Here is a 23,859-nt window from a genome sequence, read left to right as displayed (position 1 = left end):
GGGTTTGTTGTGAGGAAGGTCTGTTGAGGTAGGAGATCTGTACGACAGGTTGGTGTTTGAACTACAATGCTCAGTTGGTTTCCTCCCTGCTTTGGAAACAATCAACGTTGGGTCATCTCCCTTATCGCTTGTAGTTGGGTGTAACCGTGATGAGTGATGAGTACAACGTGAGTGCGTACACACGGATGAAAGACTTGAAGGTGTTGCATTCCTGTTCTGTAGTACACAAGCCTTTAACGTTGGTAGTAATCTCTGAGATTCTCACTACGGGGAACGTTTCATTTGGAGGACTGCAAACACTGATGTAGTCTCTTTGTTGTCCTTCCTGGCACTAGTAGGTTGTGTCTTTATAAACCTATGGGCAGCTTTAGAGCTCCTCTTTTCCACATTTGAACTTTCTCCCTTTGGGCTGCATTGAGCAAGTCAATGAGATGATGGTCTCATTAATATTCTAATAATATTTCACACTCTATATTCTTACAAATTAAAAGTATTGCAATTATATTATCATTAAATCTGTGGCGTAAAATGGTCTTAAATAGGAACGTCCCGATTGATTGGCTGCCGATGAAACAAAAAAAAAAACCATGTCGGCGGTGTGGAGAGCGTGAAGCAGAAAGGACAGCTAGTTAACGTTATCGATCCTAAACATAAATGAACAGCCGGTTGCTGAGCACCGCTGCAGAAGAAATGCGCCCATAGAGAGCCAAGAACTGTAAAAATATTTCAGTTCATCATGACTGGCAGCATTAAAGTCTAGGTAATTAATGGAAAACGCTGAGGTTGTTTCGATTCACACTATGATGTGTTCAATCCCTCAAAAGTAGTGACAGAATAATGCAAAACGTTAACTATCGATAAATGTTCTCCATTCATTCCATCCATCCTGCTGGTACTCCTCATTGAGAAGAGTTTTCCAGTCGTTGTGGGGACATTTCAGTCCACTGGGTCTCCACATCCTCAGATGATGGGAGAACATGAAGGCTGTTCTGTTGGTTCATGCAACCACCAACAGAACAAGTAGCGCAAAGAAGATTTCATATGCGTTTATGTATTTCTAAGCTTTGCTCGTGCCCCGTTAGCAGGTCGGCGACCGATGGCGGGCAGCGATGTAGAATCAGCTGGTCGGTGACGCACGTTTTACTGTACGGAAACTGAATTAGGTTCCAAGCGTCATCCGGCTGATCACGGTCAACATGACCTCTGTAATATCTCATTATATCCACGGATGTCCTTTTATAACACGACAACGTTATTATTATTGGATACATTTATTTATTTAAATATATACCAAGGAGGTGTATTGTGGGTTTTCTGCAGAGTTGGAAAGTAACTGCATACATTTGAATGTACTTCATATATTGAGGTACTCCTCTACATCTCAGAGGGAAATATTCTCCTTTTTTTCTTCACTAACTTTATCTGACAGCTTTTGTTATTTACAGACTCAGATTGTTAAACTACCAGCAGGATATGAAGTCATAAAATGAGCTCCACCTTTAAAGTGATGAAGAATAATTATAATACAATAATATGATATATTTTATTCTGCTTAATGAGTACTTTTACTTTTGGCTGGTTATCTGCATTAATTAAACCTCTGAAGAGTTTCAAAATAACATCGCAGGACATTTTATATTTAAAAAAACTTTTGTTGACAGTTTTGGCAATTGATGCATAAATAATGCATTAATGGAGATAATGAGAAAAGAGATGTTGACCCAATAAAATACTCCATTAAACTCCCATAATAAATATAAAATCCTTTAAATTCTGCTTTCATTCATATATTGATATTAGCTTCAATCAGTACTTTTCATGGGTACATTTAAATAGTGATTCAGTTTTATTCAGTTCATCTGATACTCTGATCTTAAGAGTATTAATACCACAGTATCGAAATACGTCAGTAGAAGAACAGAATGAAGATACTACCTGAAGTGAAAGTACTTCATAGTGAAAGTACTTCATAGTGAGAGTACTTCATAGTGAGAGTACTTCATAGTGAGAGTACTTCATAGTTAAAGTACTTCTTAGTGAGAGTACTTCATAGTGAGAGTACTTCATAGTGAGAGTACTTCATAGTTAAAGTACTTCTTAGTGAGAGTACTTCATAGTGAGAGTACTTCATAGTGAAAGTACTTCATAGTGAAAGTACTTCATAGTGAGAGTACTTCATAGTGAGAGTACTTCATAGTGAGAGTACTTCAGTACTTCATAGTGAGAGTACTTCATAGTACTTCTTAGTGAGAGTACTTCATAGTGAGAGTACTTCATAGTGAGAGTACTTCATAGTACTTCATAGTGAGAGTACTTCATAGTTAAAGTACTTCTTAGTGAGAGTACTTCATAGTGAGAGTACTTCATAGTGAGAGTACTTCATAGTGAGAGTACTTCATAGTTAAAGTACTTCTTAGTGAGAGTACTTCATAGTACTTCATAGTGAGAGTACTTCATAGTGAGAGTACTTCATAGTTAAAGTACTTCTTAGTGAGAGTACTTCATAGTGAGAGTACTTCATAGTGAGAGTACTTCATAGTGAGAGTACTTCATAGTTAAAGTACTTCTTAGTGAGAGTACTTCATAGTACTTCATAGTGAGAGTACTTCATAGTGAGAGTACTTCATAGTGAGAGTACTTCATAGTTAAAGTACTTCTTAGTGAGAGTACTTCATAGTACTTCATAGTGAGAGTACTTCATAGTGAGAGTACTTCATAGTACTTCATAGTGAGAGTACTTCAGTACTTCATAGTGAGAGTACTTCATAGTGAGAGTACTTCATAGTACTTCATAGTGAGAGTACTTCATAGTGAGAGTACTTCATAGTGAGAGTACTTCATAGTGAGAGTACTTCAGTACTTCATAGTGAGAGTACTTCATAGTACTTCATAGAGAGAGTACTTCATAGTACTTCATAGTGAGAGTACTTCATAGTGAGAGTACTTCAGTACTTCATAGTGAGAGTACTTCAGTACTTCATAGTGAGAGTACTTCATAGTGAGAGTACTTCATAGTGAGAGTACTTCAGTACTTCATAGTGAGAGTACTTCATAGTACTTCATAGTGAGAGTACTTCAGTACTTCATAGTGAGAGTACTTCAGTACTTCAGTACTTGAGAGTACTTCATAGTACTTCATAGTGAGAGTACTTCATAGTGAGAGTACTTCATAGTGAGAGTACTTCAGTACTTCATAGTGAGAGTACTTCAGTACTTCATAGTGAGAGTACTTCATAGTGAGAGTACTTCATAGTGAGAGTACTTCATAGTGAGAGTACTTCAGTACTTCATAGTGAGAGTACTTCATAGTGAGAGTACTTCATAGTGAGAGTACTTCATAGTGAGAGTACTTCAGTACTTCATAGTGAGAGTACTTCATAGTGAGAGTACTTCATAGTGAGAGTACTTCATAGTGAGAGTACTTCAGTACTTCATAGTGAGAGTACTTCATAAGCAGACTGTTTTGTGTTTTGATGGTTTCATGTGTTCATCATGTTCTGCTGGTAGATTAATAAATACTATGACGTCATCATTCATTAGTCGATCAATAATCTGAATCTGTGACGTAACTAAAGCTGTCAGATCGAGGTGACGTCAGTGCAGTTAAAAGAACAGACGCAGTAAAGTACAAGTACCTGTAATAGTACTCGGGTACTTGTGTACTACACACAGTGAAGCCAGCTAGCTGCGGCTAACCAGCTAACGTTAGCTTAGCAACATTAGCAGAAAGAAATCAAACCTGTTCTTCTTCTCCGCTTCTCCTCGTGCAGCAGCAGCTTCCGGTCTCGGTCCATCTCCGTTCTGCTTCCGGAACCGAGCTGAAGGTTTGTTCTTCTGATTTACATTCAGCTAACGAGAAGCTAACGAGAAGCTAACAGGCGGAAATATCGACGATCACTTCCGGGGACAGCTTTCAAAATAAAAGTGAAGACTGACCCGGAACAGTTACGTCACACGTCACGCGACCTGATCACATGACCCAGCGAGCCCGACGCACCGGTCGTGATGACGTCACTTCCTGTCGTGGAGCTCACATGAAGAGTCTCTGCAGGAACATGATGACCTGTGAACAGCCTTTGTTTCTTTAGAACACATGTAGTACTCGACTGTACAGGGTTAGTATGAAGACAGTAAAGTAGTTTATGAATATGAGATACGAGAGTACAGACAGTTCTAACCCCTCCTCTCTAGTGGAGCTCGGTTTATGTCTTTTATTTAACTTTCTTTTATTTGTATAATGCACCGAACAGAACGTTGATCATAAACAAAGCTTAATGCTGATTTACTGTCTGATATTAAAAGACATCAGAAGTGAACTTCTGTTTGTAGCATTTTTATTATCATAACGTTATCATGTTAAAGCCATACAGTTCTCTTCAAACAACACATATATACAAGTGGACAAACATACATACATAGACTTTTAATAAAGACATTAAAGACAAATATTTAAGGCTTTACACATTTCTTCTGTCTCTATTACTCAAACATCCTTCAGTCCATGTAATGTTTCAGTAGATAGGGTCTGGTTTCTATTTGGAATTGTTCTATGTCTTGTTTCTATTTGGTCCATTTGGATTTGTGAAAGTAGAGATTCAAAATATTCCAATCAATTTCATTCTTATCATAAAAAGATGTCTCTTTTTTCCAAAATTAACAATTGTACAAGTCAACGTCTTAAATAAATATTCAATATCTGAACAAAAATAATTTATAACACAGGCTTTCATGAAATAAATGGCGGATTGTGTCGGTTGCATTATGGAAGAAAATCCCTTAGAATGAAAGCACCTTGTTTATTTCAGGATAAATCAAATACTTCAGCTCTAATGAAACTTCTCTGTTTGGTCCTCAGTCTGGTGCTGCTTGAATATGGAGATTTATTTCTGTCTTCATTCAAGAGCGTGTTCTTTCCATTTGAGAGCATGACTTATTGATTTCTCTTCAGATTTTTCCCTCAAAACTAAATGGCTCCTTCTTGCACTTTTGTTCTGTTTCTGCTCGAACTGTATTCTTGCACTCTGATTTTTTTAAATGCACAGATTTCCTGTTCCAACTTCAGCCCTTATCCTCTCATGATGGCTGTCGCTTTAACCAATGAAATGATCCCTGACTCTTTGTGGGTGCGTTTGCTTTACACCTTAGATCGTCCCCGTGGCCCTCAAAGGCTTTATTATGTACATCCCTTGGTTTGTTTTAGGACTTTTGGAATAAAGCGATAATATACCAGCACACGTATGTTTTCTTTTACTATAATAACTTCATCAGCTACTTTTACGGGACCAAACTTTTTTATTTTGCCGTACACTGACAAGAATGCCGTGAATCCACCACAGCAGCACACAGAGTGACCATTAGCTTATTAGAGAGCTAATGGTCACTCTGTGTGCTGCTGTGGTGGATTCACGGCATTCTTGTCAGTGTACGGCAAAATTCGTATTAGTTGCTGCACTTACTGTATTCGTATCAGTTCGCTGCACTTATTGTATTCGTATTCGTTTACTGCACTTATCCTATTCGTAGTAGTTTGTAGCACTTATTGTATTCGTGTTAGTCTGTTGCCATTATTGTTTTCGTAGTAATCTGCCTCTGCACTATACTTTTGCTCTGGCTTATACTTTGAGATGCTTGTTTAAGAAAGGAGATGCACTTATGACTTCTGGTGACTAGTAGTTCTCTTGAATACCTATGTTGAACACACTTCCTGTAAGTCGCTTTGGATAAAAGCGTCTGCTAAATGACTGTAATGTAATGTAATGTAATAATGCTAGCTGAAACGGAGGTGGTAACCAGGGCGGTCTGCAGCTTCTTCTTATACATCCATGGTCTGCCCATGTTCAGCTATCTATATCGCTGTAGCTATGATTAAGTCCTGTAGTTCTCTTTTAAGTTTTAACTGAACCTACTGGTACTAAAAGCTCTCTTTAAACCATCATCTATCGATAGCTTTATGCACAGTTAACGCTAGCTCTGTAGCGCTCCGCTATGTTTTTGGGAGTTAAGGTCTGGGTGAGTTGGTATATAATGTTATTGATTGTCAGTGGTATACATGTTGAGTATTATAGTAGCATACAACTGTGGTCATGTACCACATAAGACTGCTTGTGTTGCATTTATTGGCGACGCTCTGCACCGGCATAAACAGAGGCTCACTAGCATATCCAGCAGCTAACTGTGCTATTTTCTGTAACTAGCTTCAGTGACCAACACTATTGTTCGTTGCCCTCTAGCACACCGACAGGAGGCCAGTGTAGCTACTAGAGTAAAAGAAAAAAGTACAGGCAGGTTGCTGGTATATCTATAACTGTATTTTTATTCCAAAAGTTGTAAGAAAGCAATATAATAAAGTATTGGAAGGCGGAAGTGGATGAACCAGGTTAAAGAGTAACTGTTTATCAGATCGATCTCAGTTTGTATATGTAAACGATGAATCCTCCATAAACACCAAAGTCAGTCACGGAGTTCCACAAGGGTCTGTTCTTGGACCAGTTTTATTCACCTTATATATGCTTCCTTTAGGGAATATTATCAGAAAACACTCAATAAACTTTCATTGTTATACAGATGATACCCAGTTATATCTATCAATTAAAACAGACGAAACTAACCAGTTCTCTAAACTTCAACAGTCTTAAGGACATAAAAACCTGGATGACCTGTAACTTCTTAATGTTAAACTCAGACTAAACTGAAGTTATTCTACTAGAGATCAATTATCTAACGATATAGTTTCTCTAGATGGCATTGCTCTGGCATCCAGCACTACCGTTAAGAACCTCGGAGTTATCTTTGATCAGGATCTGTCTTTAACTCTTATATAAAACAGATCTCAAGGACAGCCTTTTTTCATTTACGTAACATTTAAATCAGTCACTTCCTGTCTCAAAGCAGAAAAACTAGTTCATGCATTTGTTACCTCTAGACTAGATTACTGTAACTCCTTATTATCAGGCTGCTCTAATAAGTCTCTTAAATCTCTACAGTTGATCCAGAATGCTGCAGCACGTGTTCTAACAAAAACTAAGAAAAGAGATCATATTACTCCAGTTGTCACGAGTGTGGTGTGGACCCAAAAGCAGTACGACTGCGACGGAGTATTGTTCAGAAGCTTTATTGAAAGCAAGGCATACAGCAGACTAACAGGCAGGATATAACTCACGGTGGATATTCCTATCGGGAGCGCGCCAAGCCGTCAGGGAAACAGGCAGGGGATCAGGCAGACGGAAACCAGAGGAAGCGGAGGCTAAACTCGTGGTCGGGGACAGAAGGCTAAGGTGGCTAACCGAGGCAAAGGCAAGGTAGGGGAATCCGGTGGTCGGGGACAGAAGGCTGAGTCGTTGACCGGGGCACAGGCAAGGCAGGGAAGTCCAGACAGGCAGGCAGGGTCGGCAACGGGAAATCAGTCCACGGGAAATTGCTGGAAGGTCTGGCATGAATGCGACGAACGATCTGGCAGCGAGTGTGAGAATGAGGTGAGTAGTGCAGCAGAGTGAGCAGGTGAGAGGGATTGTGCTGATGAGGTGGGTGTGGCAGACAGGTGCACTGCATGAGGCTGATTAGGTGAGTGAGATGTGGAGTGACAGGAGAGAAGGGGCAGAGCTATGACAGGCTGTGAGCTAGAAGTGGCCGGAGTGAACTGAGAGACAGAGTGACAGGCAGGTGAACAGAGTGAGCCAATTAGGTGAGTGAGACAGAGTGACAGGGAGTATGGAGCTACTGACAGTATGGAGGAAGAACTGTGACACCAGTATTAGCTTCTCTGCACTGGCTCCCTGTTAAATCAAGAATAGAATTTCAAATTCTTCTCCTCGCCTACAAAGTTCTAACTGGCCAGGCACCGTCTTATCTTAAGGAACTTATAGTTCCATATTACCCAACTAGAGAGCTGCGCTCCATCAATGCAGGGTTACTTGTGGTTCCTAGAGTATATAAAAGTAGGATGGGAGCCAGAGCCTTCAGTTATCAGGCTCCTCTTCTGTGGAACCAGGTTCCAGTTTCAGTCCGGGGGGCAGACACACTCACCACTAAGAGCAGGCTTAAGACCTTCCTTTCTGATAGCGCTTATAGTTAGGACTGGCTCAGGTTTATAGTTAGGACTGGTTCAGGTTAATAGTTAGGACTGGTTCAGGTTAATAGTTAAGACTGGTTCAGGTCTATAGTTAGGGCTGGTTCAGGTTAATAGTTAGGACTGGTTCAGGTTAATAGTTAGGACTGGTTCAGGTTAATAGTTAGGACTGGTTGGTTAGGACTGGTTCAGGTTAATAGTTAGGACTGGTTCAGGTTAATAGTTAGGACTGGTTCAGGTTAATAGTTAGGACTGGTTCAGGTTAATAGTTAGGACTGGTTCAGGTTTGCCTCGGACCAGCTCCTAGATTTGCTCCTATAACATTTGTATCTGGACCGTGGTCTTGCCTGACACCCACTGCTAATGTCATTATTATTATGGTTACATTACTATCACTGATATCATTAATGCTTAAATTATCATATTTATTTAGGTATCATTTTATTGGTCAACACTACACCTACACTATTGGTTGTGGAAATTTAACAGGGTTATTGCAGGAAAAAAATCCAAGAGCAGAGGAGAAATCTGAGAGCACAAACATACAGAAGCAGAAAGTGAGGAGAAGGTCTGAAACTGGAGAGCACAAAATCTGTGCAAGTAATAATAGATCTGATTAAGTTTGCCCAAAAGAGAGCAAATACAAGCGCAAGTAGGGGATAGTTGAGTATGAGGACAGGGTTTTGAGGGAGAGCATTACAAAATCACACTGTGAATTCAATAAGTCATGCTCTCATGCACTGCAGATGAAGTTTCTCTCCTGTGTGGATTCTCATGTTTCTGTGAATTTCCATTCTTTGTTAACGATTTATTTCAAACTGAGCAGCTTAAGAATTTCTCTCCTGTATGAGTTCTCATGTGTCCCTTCAGATTTATTTTGTGGAGAAATACTTCAGAGCAGCTAAATGGTTTCTCTCCAGTGTGAGTTATCATGTGGTTCTTCAGATATTTCTTGGTTTAAAATATTTCCCCACACTCAGAGCAGCTAAATGGTTTCTCTCCAGCACTACATCTGGATTCACTGACAGAAACTTCATCATGATTCAGAGAGTTTAAACCTGACTGAGGTTCTCTGGTCTCCTTCCAATCATCACTGTCATCAGTCTCAGGTTCAGAAGAGTCTCCAGTCTTCTCATCAGGATCTGGTGCTGGATCTCTATCTGGATCTGAGTTCCGGTCTGGTTCTGGTCCTCCACAGTCCTCTCCATCAGCTTCTGTCTCCATGTGTTCAGTACGTCTGTGATGAAGCTGTGAGGACTGAGGTTTCTCTTACACCACTGCTGCTGTACGGTGTGGACGGATTCCCACGCTGCCCTGCTCCACTCTGCCCAGACCCAAACTACCGAGCCCAGGTCAGTCTCATCTAAAGATCTCCGGCTTCAAACTGAATCTAGGAAACTCACATTAGTGAAATTGTATCCTTCATGAATCTAACTGTTGTCTGACTTAAGCTTCCCTCCAACGTGAGAGTTCAGCCCTGGTTCTCCTGGTTGTAACTCCACCTTGTACCTCCACCAGCCCTCTGCCACCAACCAGCATCCTCACAGGTCACTGTCACGTCGTAGATTCACCCGGCTCTCCTTCCAGTCTTTGCCAGATTGTTCTCAACTATTCTGTGGATCATCACTCATTCACTGTCACCCTTCATTGTCATCACCTGGACTCCCATTCTATCCATTTCCTGTTTGTTAATAGAAGGAGTTGGATTTTGACCACTTCCTGTCTGCGCTCGGGTTTTCTTTTTTTTGGTAACACAACCGACCGGAGGCTCCTCTCAACCATCTGACCCAATGAGAGATCTCTGTGGGCCATACTGATCCTCTAGCATTACAGCGGTCTGTATCTTTGGTTAACAGCGAATGATGAGAGTCCGTATTTTGATCAATAGAAGCTGTTGATCACTGTAATCAATAACTATAACCACCTTTTGTGTTCGGCATTATTATTGGATGAATTCATTTGAATATCACTTCCTGTTTTCTGCAGCGGAGGAAAGAAACATGTAAACATTATAGTATTTGTATTTCCTGCTGCTTTATACTATTTACTCCACTACATTTATCTGACAGCTTTAGTTACTTTAAACTTAATATCATAAACTAATGAATGAAGAAGTATTATCATATGTTAAACTACCAGCAGAACATGAAGTCATTAAAATGAGCTCCTCCTTTAAAGTGATGAACACATGAAACCATCAATAAACTAATAATAGACAGATAGACAAAGTACAAATACTGAGGTCAAGTACAAGTACCTGTAATAGTACTCGGGTACTTATGTACTACACACAGTGAAGCCAGCTAGCTGCGGCTAACGTTAGCTTAGCAACATTAGCAGAAAGAAATCAAACCTGTTCTTCTTCTCCGCTTCTCCTCGTGCAGCAGCAGCTTCCGGTCTCGGTCCATCTCCGTTCTGCTTCCGGAACCGAACTGAAGGTTTGTTCTTCTGATTTACATTCAGCTAACGAGAAGCTAACAGGCGGAAATATCAACTATCACTTCCGGGGACAGCTTTCAAAATAAAAGTGAAGACTGACGCCCGACCCGTGACGTTAGAGTACTTTTTGATGTTAAATGACATAATATTGAAGCTGGTGTTAGTTTAGTTTTTTAACATTATTGTATCATATATATTTTGTACAATTATCATCAAACAAAACATAGAAGTGGACAAAAAGTAAGAACAGGACCAAACTACATTTATAGAGACATCTAATAATAATAATAACACCCAATAAAGACATTAAAGACAGCATACATACAAACAGATGTGCACACACACACACACACAGCCACATAACATTGGGACATACAAAAATGCCATCCAAAAATATATTTTTTAAGTTTGTGTCTTTCACAACCAATTTTGGGGAATAAAAAAACAAAATTGTGCAAAAGTAAGTGTAGTATAACCAGAACAGACCATAGATGCATGTGGTGATTTTGATGACACTACAGAACATAAGATTTAAGTTAGTTAATATTTTTTTTTATAACAATAAGGAACATTTCAAACACTTCTGTATTACTTGAACTCTGAACAAACATTTTCCCAAAAGGCTACAGATCAAAATAGTCTATGAAACTGAAAATAATCTCCAAAGCTGTGAAATGTAATATAACAAAATGCATCGAATAATGAAAAATAGAACGTGTGCATTATGAGATTCATTTATTTAGTCCACCTCTGAACGCATTCACTTCTGAAGGTATCTCAGCTGGACCAGAAGGTTGTTTCTTTACTCGTCCCAGTGATCGGCACATCTAGTCAAGACCAACCCCGGCAGGTCCAAGATCAGGTCCAGTTGAGGCCAAGTCCAAGGCCAAGTCCAAGACCAGGTCCAAGACCAGGTCCAGTCGAGACCAAGTCCAAGACCAGGTCCAAGACCAGGTCCAAGATCAGGTCCAGTTGAGACCAAGACCAGGTCCAAGACCAGGTCCATGACCAGGTCCAGTCGAGACCAAGTCCAAGACCAGGTCCAAGATCAGGTCCAGTCAAAACCAAGTCCAAGACCAGGTCCAGTCAAGACCAGGTCCAAGTCCAGGTCCAGTCAAGACCAAGTCCAAGACCAGGTCCAGAGCAAATTGAGTCCAGTTCCAGACCATTATAGGCAATAGTTGTTTTTAAATGCTATCACAGAGTTTAAGGATTAAGGATGAACAGAAATAACCAACAAACAGAATTATAATATAAATAAACAAGTTGAATCAAACTAATCAATGCTTAGAAATGTAGGTTTGAGGAGTGTTACAGTCTAACGTTACGTTCAATCATATACCTTCAATTTGACGTTTGACCCCGGGACCATCCCTAACATGCACACAAGCAGGGCCATTTCCATTTTTAATTTATTTATTGAGAGTTTATAGATATAAACAGCATGAAAACAGAGAGTAAGGAGGCTAAAAAACAAACAACCATCCAAATAAAAGTTAGTTTCAAACCAGTGTTTTACCCTTTTTACCAGGGATACAGGCTTTAAGTGTAGTGAACAAGAAAGCTATTTGTGGTGGGAAAGACAACTAGCTTTGATTTCTATCTGTTTATTATCATATGCATTAGTCCATTATTCCTCGTGATGCCACTCTATTGTGTTCGACTACATTGAACTCAGAGAGAAAGAAAGAAAGAGATTGGACGGAAGGGTAAACCTTTTTTTAAAATCTAAATCTTCCCTGATCATGAAGCCAAATGTTGCACTCATAGAACTTAGTTACATTTAATAACTACCTTTTTCCCCGTGGCTTCCCAAATTGTGTTCGAAAATGTTGTTAGCAGTGGACCTGTGGAACTGTTGAATGCATTGAGGGAAAACGCTGTGTTGGTAGAATCAGACAAATTTCTGTCCAACTGATTCCAAAAACAGCAGCCAGGAATAACTCGACCAGCTGACGATAGCCGATCCAGATTCAAATCCATTCAGGGTCCAACAAGGCGCAAGATCAACACTTCCAAAAAAAAAGTGAATCTATTGTTACAAACTCTGCAACTGAATGGTTTCTCCCCTGTGTGAATTCTCACATGAATCTTCAGATGTGTCTGGCAGACAAATCATTTTCCCGCCCTTTCATGGTCCCTCACCAGCACTGCATCTCATAACAGAGGGCAGCTGTACCTCAGAAGGTAAACCGGGTCGTCGTTAAATCTCAAGGTCGGCGTTTTAATCCACAGCGTGTCCTCAAGGGAGACAGAGAACGCAAAGTTTGTCTTCAGAGCTGCACACTGCTCCTAATGCTTCTAATGGTTAAATACAGAGATCACATTGAATGTGGGGACCTCTTTGTATGTGAACATTGAAATGAAGTTTGACTTATTTGTTTTTGAAAGGGAATTGTTTCATTTATCAGGGTTTACAGCTGACTGAGGTTCTCTGGTCTCCTTCCAATCATCACTGTCATCAGTCTCAGAAGAGTCTCCAGTCTTCTCATCAGGATCTGGTTCTGGATGTCTATCTGGATCTGAGTTCCTGTCTGGTTCTTGTCCTCCACAGTCCTCTCCATCAGCTTCTGTCTCCATGTGTTGAGTTGATCTGCTGGCTGGAGGTTCTGCCTCTCTGTTCTCAGTCTGAGTCTGATGAAGCTGTGAGAACTGATGATTAACACATTCATGGGTTCTAATCTGTGAACGACGGGCAAATGTTTCGTTACAAACACTGCAACTGAAGCGCTTCTCTCCTCTGTGGACCACCATGTGGCGTTCCGCATTTCCTTTTATTCTGAACTTTTTACCACAAACTGAGCAGCTGAATGGTTTCACTCCTGTGTGGATCTTCATGTGTCTCTGTAAATGTCCACTTCTTATAAAGGGTTTATTACACACTGAGCAGCTGAATGGTTTCTCTCCTGTATGGATTCTCATGTGTTTCTGTAAATCTCCATTCCGTGAAATAGATTTCTTACAGACTGAGCAGCTGAATGGTTTCTCTCCTGTATGATTGATCATGTGCATCTTCAGATCTTCCTTGGCTCTAAATCTTTTATCGCACTCAGAGCAGCTGAATGGTTTCTCTCCAGTGTGAGTTCTCATGTGCATCTTCAGATATGTCTTGGTTCCAAATCTTTTATCGCACTCAGAGCAGCTGAATGGTTTCTCTCCTGTGTGGATTCTCATGTGTATCTGTAAATTTCCATTCTTTGTAAAATATTTCTTACAAACTGAGCAGCTGATTGGTTTCCCTCCTGCGTGAGTTACCATGTGTAGCTTTAAATGTCCTTTCCATACAAAAGATTTCCCACAAACTGAGCAGATAAATGGTTTCCCTCCTGCGTGAGTTACCATGTGTCTCTTCAGATCTGTCTTGGTTTTAAATCTTTTCCCACACTCAGAGCAGCTGAATGGTTTCTCTCCTGTGTGGATTCTCATGTGTATCTGTAAACTTCCACTCTGTGTGAAAGATTTTTCACAAATTGAGCAATTTAATGCTTTCTCTCCTCTATGACATTTCATGTGTATATTCAGACCCTTCTTTAAGTGAAAGCTTTTCCCACACTCAGAGCAGCTAAATGGTTTCTCTCCAGCACTACATCTGGATTCACTGACAGAAACCTCATCATTATTCAGAGAGTTTAAACCTGACTGAGGTTCTCTGGTCTCCTTCCAATCCTCACTGCCATCAGTCTCAGGTTCAGAAGAGTCTCCAGTCTCCTCATCAGGATCTGGTTCTGGATGTCTATCTGGATCTGAGTTCCTGTCTGGTTCTGGTCCTCCACAGTCCTCTCCATCAGCTTCTGTCTCCATGTGTTCAGTACGTCTGTGATGAAGCTGTGAGGACTGAGGTTTCTCTTCATCATCTTCACTCTTCACAGGGACAGGAGTGAATGTGAACTTGGTGATATCAGCCTCCTCCAGCCCTTGAAGCTGCTCTCCCTCCTGACTGGTCCAGAGTTCCTCCTGTTCCTCTTTAATGTGTGGGGGCTCTGGCTCCTCCTGGTCCAGACTGGAGCTCCACTCCTGCTGCTCAGGAGGAACCTCTTCTTTAACCACCAACAGCTGCTGGACGTCTGCAGGAGAGAAAGAAATACTGACAGATTATCGTGCATACATTGGGATCTTTCCTGGAAATGTGTAACCAAAGACTACTAGTTGGTATTACTGTAACAGGCTAATCCTGGCTCCTACAGGGTGTTTGTTATTGACAATCCACGACAAACACAGAAGTCCAACAATAAAGCCCCACTTGGGTTGAGATAAAGCAGGACCTCCTCCCAATCACCCTCCTCCAGGTTTCTCCATCGTTACCCACAGAACCGTTAACATCCCCCAGCAGAACTACAGAGTCCCCAGTAGGGGCCCTTTCCAGAACACCACCCAGAGACTCCAAGAAGGCCGGGTACTCCGAACCGCTGTCCGGTGCACTGGCACAAACAACAGACGACCCTCTAGTTCCCCCGGGAGAACTCAACCTAGCGGCGCTCAGCTGAGGGCTTGTGAGTATCCCAACAACAAAAAGATGAATCCAGCCCTCTCCATGAGTTCAGTCCAGAACCACTGCTACGCATGGAGGTGATCCCAACTATCTAGTTGGTACCACTCCACCTCCGGCACCAGCTCCGGTTCCTCCCCCGCCAGAGAGATTCCAGGTCCCTAGAGCAAGTCTGCGATAACAGGGTGGACACTCCCACATTTAGTAAATGATGCTCCATTTAGAGTCAAACAGACCATAAAGCAGGGTATGCTTTAGGGCGGGGCTACACACTGATTGACAGGTCGACACCAGAGACGTATACGGCGTCTCTACGTCACTCCTCCTCACTCCATATATGGTCACTTCCTGTTCACTGGTTGAAAAGTACCTAAGCTGGTGACGGCCGTATTCCAAGATGGGAACGCCGAAATCGCAGAACTCGAGGCTTCCTAACATCAGAACACAAACCAGCTCTCCTCACGGAAAAGTCATCTCCAAGCGGCGAGAGAGAGCGGTAAGGTGATGACTAAAAGCCAGAACCAGCAGAGCATTGAGAAAATGGAGAAGAGGGAAAAGTGGGCGTTTGAGTACGATTCCTGGCTGCAGTCTGACTGAAAAACAAGAACTATAAATATATGTAAAAGATCCGGCCCTTCAAATGTGAGCAAAAGCCATGGCGGTCACCAGCGTTTAGTATGACGTCATCGTACAGACTCACTCGCTCACCTACAGAACGTGTTCATGATCACAGGACGGTATTTTTAAAGCTCACAGCTGATGTTACTTTTCATTTAGTCGTTAATTTAACATGTAAACTAATATGGTTTAGATTATGGTTCAGTTCTCAGTCCTTTAAGGATCTTTGTAACTCATGATTAGTGATAATAATAAAGTAATATGGTATATTAGTACTAACTGTCATGACAGAGCTTTATCTGCCTGGCTGGCAGTAAAAGCAGGACCGCTGTTTGAGAAGTCTCCTTGTAGAATAAAGTGAATTATTAATAAATGACACACATCAACAAACTAGTTCATGTTTGTGTTCATGCAGCTTTAACAGCACGAGTCATCTCAGGAATCCATTTCTTCTAATGTATGAATGGAGTTAAGGATGTTGGTCGGTTTCCACTTTGTCAGTGAACTCAGGGTGATGAATCAGCATCATTTAGGCTCTGATGTCTCAGAGACCGGATCTCCATGAAGACCTCATTCACATCTGTCAGTGTGAACAGAGAGAACAGAGAGAGGAGAAGAAGAGCAGAGAACCAACCTGCTCTGTGTAACCGAAGCTGAGGGTTGAGAACAGCGTGCAGGAGTTTCCGTTGTCGCTCGTTCTCCTCTTTAGAACGACACAGTTCCTCCTCGTACTCTGCTATCGTTCTTTCAAACAGCCCAAAGATCTCTTCAGCAGCCGCAGTGAGTCGCTGCTTCACCAACGCTCTCAGCATTTGGACTTTACACATTTTCACACAACGACACACACTTTTTCTCCACACAAACTCCGTCACAAACACCGTTTGCTCTCCATCAAACAGTCACTCTGACTAGCGCTGTGTTGCTAACTTCCGTCCCAGCTAGCATGCTAAGCTAACTTCACTAGCTTTGTAGGCTACCGGGAGATGAGTCAGAGGTCCAACATTCAGAGAAAAGTCCATTCAGAAGGTTTCTCCGGACACACAGAGACCAACATGGACCTCACACTCACTGGACCAACACAACAAAGAGACTCTGCTAACAAACAGCTTTCTGAGAGACGCCATCTTGATCAAACTCTGTGAAGTTAGCCTCAGTGAGAATACAGCTTCCGGGGCAGACTGGTGGCTGAGCTTCAAAATAAAAGTCTAAAAGTCAAGACACAGACAGGAAGATAAATGATTAAAATGGACTTTTTAAAGAATGACATTCATTGAGCTTGAAGGTTCATTCTTGAACTTGGAAACAAAAGCTTCAAAACCTCTTCCAACCATAACCTGATCCCTCTGCTAACAGAGAAGCTAACCTTCTTCTTCTTCTGGTTTGACGGTGGTTTACCTTCTGCTCCGGATTATGTCAGACAATAGATTTACAGTTTCCCCCCAAAACAAAATCAAATAAAACAAATAATGAAAGTACTCCAGGCTCAGCTCCACGTCCCTCAGAAAACCCTGTCTGGAGTTTTGTTCTTAACCCATTCAACAATTCAATATGAAGTATTTATAGCTATAATAGTTTTTCTGTCTGTACATATAATATTTCAGTTATGTTTTACTGTTTTTACTGCTTATTTATAATACTTGTTTTTTATTTCATTTTATTTGATCTTGTTTTTCTTTTACTATGTCTCCTGTGGGACTAATAAAGGATTATTTTATCTTATCTTATCTTATCTTATCTTATCTATTTTAACATCAAAAAGTACTACAACATCACGGGTCGGGCGTCAGTCTTCAGTTTTATTTTGAAAGCTGTCCCCGGAAGTGATAGTCGATATTTCCGCCTGTTAGCTTCTCGTTAGCTTCTCGTTAGCTGAATGTAAATCAGAAGAACAAACCTTCAGCTCGGTTCCGGAAGCAGAACGGAGATGGACCGAGACCGGAAGCTGCTGCTGCACGAGGAGAAGCGGAGAAGAAGAACAGGTTTGATTTCTTTCTGCTAATGTTGCTAAGCTAACGTTAGCTGGTTAGCCGCAGCTAGCTGGCTTCACTGTGTGTAGTACACAAGTACCCGAGTACTATTACAGGTACTTGTACTTGACCTCAGTATTTATTTACTCCACTACGTCGATCAGTCAGTTTCTAGAATAAACATATAAATGTGTTTTTACAGATTAATTATATAAATAATGAGCTTCATATTTACAGCTTCATGTTGTGTTTTATAATCAAATGAGATGAAGTGTCATGTGACTAATATATGAATATTTCTACTAATACTGATTTATTAAATATCTTTGATTCTACTGACAAAAATACAACTGATACTGTTATCAATACTCTATCTGTTCTTCTTCATTACTAAGTATTATTGTTTAAAATATAGTTGGCCGATGAATACCGGGTTTCAGAACCATCCCTTCCTTTAGATAACGTAAACACACTAAAGTCCCTCTAGAACCAGGGTTCAGTTTGTCCGTTCTGGGATGCCGTAGTAACATGGAGGACTCCCTACGTAGATTTAAATGACTTTTCAAGCTAAAAGAAACACTGAGATTGTTAGTTTCAGATCATTTTACACTAATATATATACAGCGGGTAATATAAGTATTGAACACGTCACCATTTTTCTCAGTAAATATATTTCTAAAGGTGCTATTGACATGAAATGTTCACCAGATGTCGGTAACAACCCAAGTAACCCATACATACAAAGAAAACCAAACAAATACGTTCAGAAATTAAGTTATGTGTAATAAAATGGAATGACACAGGGAAAAAGTATTGAACACGCCTACTGAAATGTATTTAATACTTGGTACAGAAGCCTTTGTTGGTGATGACAGCTTCAAGACGCCTCCTGTATGGAGAAACTAGTGGCATGCATTGCTCAGGTGTGATTTTGGCCCATTCTTCCACACAAACAGTCTTCAGATCTTGAAGGTTCCGTGGGCCTCTTCTATGAACTCTGATCTTTAGTTCTTTCCATAGATTTTCTATTGGATTCAAGTCAGGTGATTGGCTGGGCCATTCTAGCAGCTTTATTTTCTTTCTCTGAAACCAATGGAGAGTTTCCTTGGCTGTGTGTTTGGGATCATTGTCTTGCTGAAATGTCCACCCTCGTTTCATCTTCATCATCCTGCTAGATGGCAGCAGATTTTTATCAAGAATGTCTCGGTACATTTTTCCATTCATCCTTCCTTCAATTATATAAAGTTTGCCAGTGCCGTATGCTGAGAAACAGCCCCACACCATGATGTTCCACCTCCAAACTTCACTGTTGGTCTGGTGTTTTTGGGGTGATGTGCAGTGCCATTTGACCTCCAAACATGGTGTGTATTATGGCCTCCAAAGAGTTCAATGTTGGTCTCATCTGACCAGACTATATTCTCCCAGTATTTCACAGGCTTGTCTAAATGTTGTGCAGCAAACTTTAAACGAGCTTCAACATGCTTTTTCTTCAGCAATAGAGTCTTGTGTGGTGAGCGTGCATACAGGCCACGGCGGTTGATGCATTACTTATTGTTTTCTGTGAAACAATTGTACTGATTCCAGGTCTTTCTGAAGCTCTCCACTAGTGGTCCTTGGCTCTTGGACAACTCTTCTGATAATTCTTTTCACTCCTCTGTCAGAAATCTTGCGAGGAGCACCTGGTCGTGGCCGGCTTATGGTGAAATGATGTTCTTTCCACTTCCGGATTATGGCCCCAACAGTGCTCACTGGAACATTCAGTTTAGTTCCAGGACGATGCTGAGAGAAACAGATTGTTTCTAACTCAATGATGTCTTTATGAACCGGAATGAACTCGACTAGTTAGCAAACCATCTTTATGATTCATATTAATGTCTGTCTGTGTTTCAGTTTTACCTTCAGATGTACGAAAAGTGATCGTTGGTGAAGAAGAGGTTCCTCCTGAGCAGCAGGAGTGGAGCTCCAGTCTGGACCGGGAGGAGCCAGAACCCCCCCACATTAAAGAGGAACAGGAGGAACTCTGGACCAGTCAGGAGGGAGAGCAGCTTCAAGGGCTGGAGGAGGCTGATATCACCAAGTTCACATTCACTCCTGTCCCTGTGAAGAGTGAAGATGATGAAGAGAAACCTCAGTCCTCACAGCTTCATCACAGACGTACTGAACACATGGAGACAGAAGCTGATGGAGAGGACTGTGGAGGACCAGAACCAGACAGGAACTCAGATCCAGGAGACTCTTCCGAGACTGAAGTCAGTGATGGGGACTGGGAGGAGACAAGAGAACCTCCGTCAGGTTCAAACTCTCTGAATAATGATGAAGTTTGTGTCAGTGATTCCAGATGTAGTGCTGGAGAGAGACCATTTGGCTGCTCTGAGTGTGAGAAAAGATTTGGAACTAAGGCAGATCTAAACAGACACATGAGAACTCATACAGGAGAGAAACCATTCCGCTGCTCTGTTTGTACAAAATGTTTTGCACGGAGTACGTGTTTACAGAAACACATGAGACTTCACACGGGAGAGAAACCATTCAGCTGCTCAGTTTGCGGTAAAGCTTTCATTGAAAGTGGATATCTGAAGATCCACATGAGATCTCATACAGGAGAGAAACCCTTCAGCTGCTCTGTCTGTAATAAATATTTTGCATGGAGAGGACATTTACGGAAACACATGAGAATCCACACCGGAGAGAAACCATACGGCTGCTCAGTTTGTGAGAAAAGTTATTTGCAAAAGGCACACCTGAAGAGACACATGATAACTCACACAGGAGAGAAACACTTCAGTTGTTCTGTCTGTGATAAAAGTTTTTTGACCAAGGGACATCTGAAGAGTCACATGATAACTCACACGGGAGAGAAACGGTTCAGTTGCAGTGTTTGTAACAAAAGATTTGCTTGGCATCGACAGGTCAAGAGACATAAGTGTGTTAGTCGTCGGTTCTCACGGATTCATCAGAGTCAGACTGAGGAGAACAGAGAGGCAGAACCTCCAGCCTGCAGCTCAACAGAAGCTGATGGAGACAGGAGGTGATGGAGAGGACTGTGGAGGACCAGAACCAAACAGGAACTCAGATCCAGACAGACATCCAGCACCAGATCCTGATTACAGTGATGATTGCAGTTTAAGTCTTAGTGCGATAAACACAAAACAGTTGATCTGCTCTCAGTGACGATTAAAACAATATAAGGGATTTAAAAAATGTTCATAATGATAATAAAATATCCTGGAATGTAAAGTCTGATCTGACAATGAAGGGAACTTCACTTTTCACAGACTCATTGCTGGTAAAACAAATATAATGAATTATGCTGGTATAAATATGATCATTTACACCTGAGTTTACCTGCATGTCAAACTGGCTGCTGAGTAAAGGGCCTGTGTGCTCAAAGGGTCCAGTCTTAAACCCTGTTCTCATGGGACTCGTGTAACCTGGACCCTTTGGTAAACCATAATGATTGTGTTGGTTGTCTCTGATCTGAATCCTAACACAGAGGTCATGTGATCATATGGATCCCGTGTGAATCGGCTCCTCTGTGAATGTGGTCGGTTTCTCCTTCTGGTTCAGAATTATTGAGGTTACATTGGTAATTATTAACGTAAGTTTAATAGGTTCAGACTCAGGAGGCTTATCTTATAAACGACACGGAAACCCATTCAGACTGGAGACTGTGTGATATAACATAAACCTACATAGGCCCAGATAATATAATATGTATAATATGTAATATTAATGTCTTATAATATATTTAATGTAAGTGTTCGTTACACAGAGCTGGACGACAAACCTGGGGGAGAAAGTTAGTAAATTCCAGTAAAATACAGACTTCTGTCTGCAGCATTCTGAAGACTTTTATTAATATTGTTGGCTTTAAAAGTTGAATCCGGTTTGTTCTCTCTGCAGGACGGAGTCTGAACTCAGCCAAAGATTGTTTATGAGAGAGGCTTCACTCTGTCTCACTGCTGTACAACAGAATGTGTCCCCACAACTCTTCAAAGAGCGATACGTCGTCCGTGAACTTCACATGAACCAGTTAAACCTTCACTAATGTGTCAATAATTCAAAGTATAAAGTGCTTCAGCCTTGCATCAATCAGAGGTTGCCGTGGTGACGGTAACCATGAGTGACGCCTCGGTCGGACAGGTTGTTCATAGAATTGAAGCGGAGTCTCATCTTCCACATGACGGACGCTGTAACTCCAAGAGGGGAAGTTAACTGGAGGATATTATTATTATATTATTATTAATCTCCAGAACAGTAATCATATTTCAGTTATTCATCCAGTTCAGCTGCCGTTTGTTTTGTGTTTTTTGTGGAAGGTCAGCTCACGTTACGATGACGGGAACCGAAGACGGTCAAATGAACTCTGGTCATCTTTCACTTTACAGTTTTTCACCCTCAGTTTATGAAAATAAAAGCTGGAGTTTGAGTCTCCATTCAAACTGTTTATCATGTTCAATTCAATTCAATTCAATTCAATTCAATTCAGTTTATTTTGTATAGCCCAGAATCACAAATTACAAATTTGCCTCAGAGGGCTTTACAGTCTGTACACATGAGACATCCTCTGTCCTTACACCCTCACCTCCTCTGTCCTTAGACCCTCACCTCCTCTGTCCTTAGACCCTCACATCCTCTGTCCTTAGACCCTCACATCCTCTGTCCTTACACCCTCACCTCCTCTGTCCTTAGATCCTCACATCCTCTGTCCTTAGACCCTCACATCCTCTGTCCTTAGATCCTCACATCCTCTGTCCTTAGATCCTCACATCCTCTGTCCTTAGACCCTCACATCCTCTGTCCTTAGACCCTCACATCCTCTGTCCTTACACCCTCACCTCCTCTGTCCTTAGATCCTCACATCCTCTGTCCTTAGACCCTCACATCCTCTGTCCTTACACCCTCACATCCTCTGTCCTTCCCTCACATCAGCACAGGAAAAACTCCCCTAAAAAAAACCCTTTAACAGGGAGAAAAAAGGAAGAAACCTCTGGGAGAACGACAGAGGAGGGATCCTTCTCTCAGGATGGACAGAATGCAATAGATGTCATGTGTACAGAATGAGCAGCATAACAGAGATACAACACATTCAATGTATATGACATAAATGATTCATATAATAAGACTACTTATAATTATGAAATAGGGATAGCAATGTGATTAATAATAATAATGGAAGTAGCAGTGGGTGTCAGTCGGCTCACAGCAGGAGGCACGACTACGGTCCAGGTACCACAACGATTCATGGAAACCTGCAAAGCGAGAAAGCAAAAAGGGCTTCAGGGTGGAAGTAAAGCTAAAATGCTTAATGGTACAGGTAATAGTAATAGTAATGTGACTAGTAATAATAATGGTGGTAACAGTCGGTGTCAGCAGGGCCGTAGCAGGATGCACGACCACAGTCCAGGTACAGCCACGATTTATAGAAGCCTGCGAAGCGAGAAAGCACAAAGACTCCAGGGTACAAGCAGGTCAATAAGCGTAATAGTACAGGCAATAATAATAGTAATGTGACTAATAATGATAGTGGTAGTAGTAGTGGGTGACAGCAGGGCCTCAGTAGGTGGCACGATGACAGTCCAAATATAACCCTGATTCCTGGGAACCTGCGAGGCGAGAAAGCACAAGAACTCCGGGGAAGAAGCAAAATCAGTAATGTGCATAAATAGGAGATTAATACATAAAGATGGAGGGAGAGAAGAGGAGAGAGGAGCTCAGTGTATCCTAGGTAGTCCCCCGGCTGTCTAGGCATATAGCAGCATATCTAGGGGCTGGACCAAGGAGAACCTGAACCAGCCCTAACTATAAACCTGAACCAGCACTAACTATAAACCTGAACCAGTCCTAACTATAAACCTGAACCAGCCCTAACTATAAACCTGAACCAGTCCTAACTATAAACCTGAACCAGTCCTAACTATAAACCTGAACCAGTCCTAACTATAAACCTGAACCAGCCCTAACTATAAGCGCTATCAAAAAGGAAGGTCTTAAGCCTGCTCTTAGTGGTGAGTGTGTCTGCCCCCCGGACTGAAACTGGAACCTGGTTCCACAGAAGAGGAGCCTGATAACTGAAGGTTCTGGCTCCCATCCTACTTTTATATACTCTAGGAACCACAAGTAACCCTGCATTGATGGAGCGCAGCTCTCTAGTTGGGTAATATGGAACTATAAGTTCCTTAAGATAAGACGGTGCCTGGCCAGTTAGAGCTTTGTAGGTGAGGAGAAGGATTTTAAATTCTATTCTTGATTTAACAGGGAGCCAGTGCAGAGAAGCTAATACT

General features: G+C 41.4%; 2 protein-coding genes and 1 pseudogene across 2 annotated transcripts in view; 1 reads left to right on the top strand and 2 right to left on the bottom strand.

The window, feature by feature from the left end:
* The window catches only part of LOC129096855 (zinc finger protein ZFP2-like), a 37,467-nt gene extending 33,597 nt beyond the window's left edge, over positions 1–3,870 (bottom strand). The window contains exon 1 of the mRNA XM_054605534.1: positions 3,740–3,870. Coding sequence (XP_054461509.1) covers positions 3,740–3,794 — 55 coding nt within the window. The 5' untranslated portion in view covers positions 3,795–3,870. The remainder of the gene's footprint in view (positions 1–3,739) is intronic.
* Positions 3,871–11,275: 7,405 nt separating this feature from the next.
* Positions 11,276–16,763, bottom strand: LOC129096861 (gastrula zinc finger protein XlCGF57.1-like). The gene is made up of 2 exons (XM_054605543.1): positions 16,243–16,763; positions 11,276–14,568 (listed from the first exon to the last, which is right to left on the bottom strand). The coding sequence occupies exons 1-2, from the start codon at positions 16,433–16,435 to the stop codon at positions 12,905–12,907; spliced, it is 1,857 nt and encodes a 618-aa protein (XP_054461518.1). The 5' UTR covers positions 16,436–16,763; the 3' UTR covers positions 11,276–12,904.
* Positions 16,764–17,489: 726 nt separating this feature from the next.
* LOC129096911 (zinc finger protein 8-like) lies at positions 17,490–20,347 on the top strand (annotated as a pseudogene).
* Positions 20,348–23,859: the final 3,512 nt, after the last annotated feature.

The sequence above is a fragment of the Anoplopoma fimbria genome, chromosome 10, assembly GCF_027596085.1.
Source record: "Anoplopoma fimbria isolate UVic2021 breed Golden Eagle Sablefish chromosome 10, Afim_UVic_2022, whole genome shotgun sequence".
NCBI classification, from domain to species: Eukaryota; Metazoa; Chordata; class Actinopteri; order Perciformes; family Anoplopomatidae; genus Anoplopoma; species Anoplopoma fimbria.
Note: the sequence above shows the minus strand (reverse complement) of the source record. Positions and strands in the feature narration are given on the sequence as shown.

Bases quoted from the DNA above. Each gene is read 5' to 3' on its own strand.
- LOC129096861 (XM_054605543.1), bottom strand. From the start codon at position 16,435: ATGTGTAAAGTCCAAATGCTGAGAGCGTTGGTGAAGCAGCGACTCACT. The intron at 14,569-16,242 runs GTTGGTTCTCTG...TCTCTCCTGCAG, and splicing joins GCTTCGGTTACACAGAGCAG to ACGTCCAGCAGCTGTTGGTG.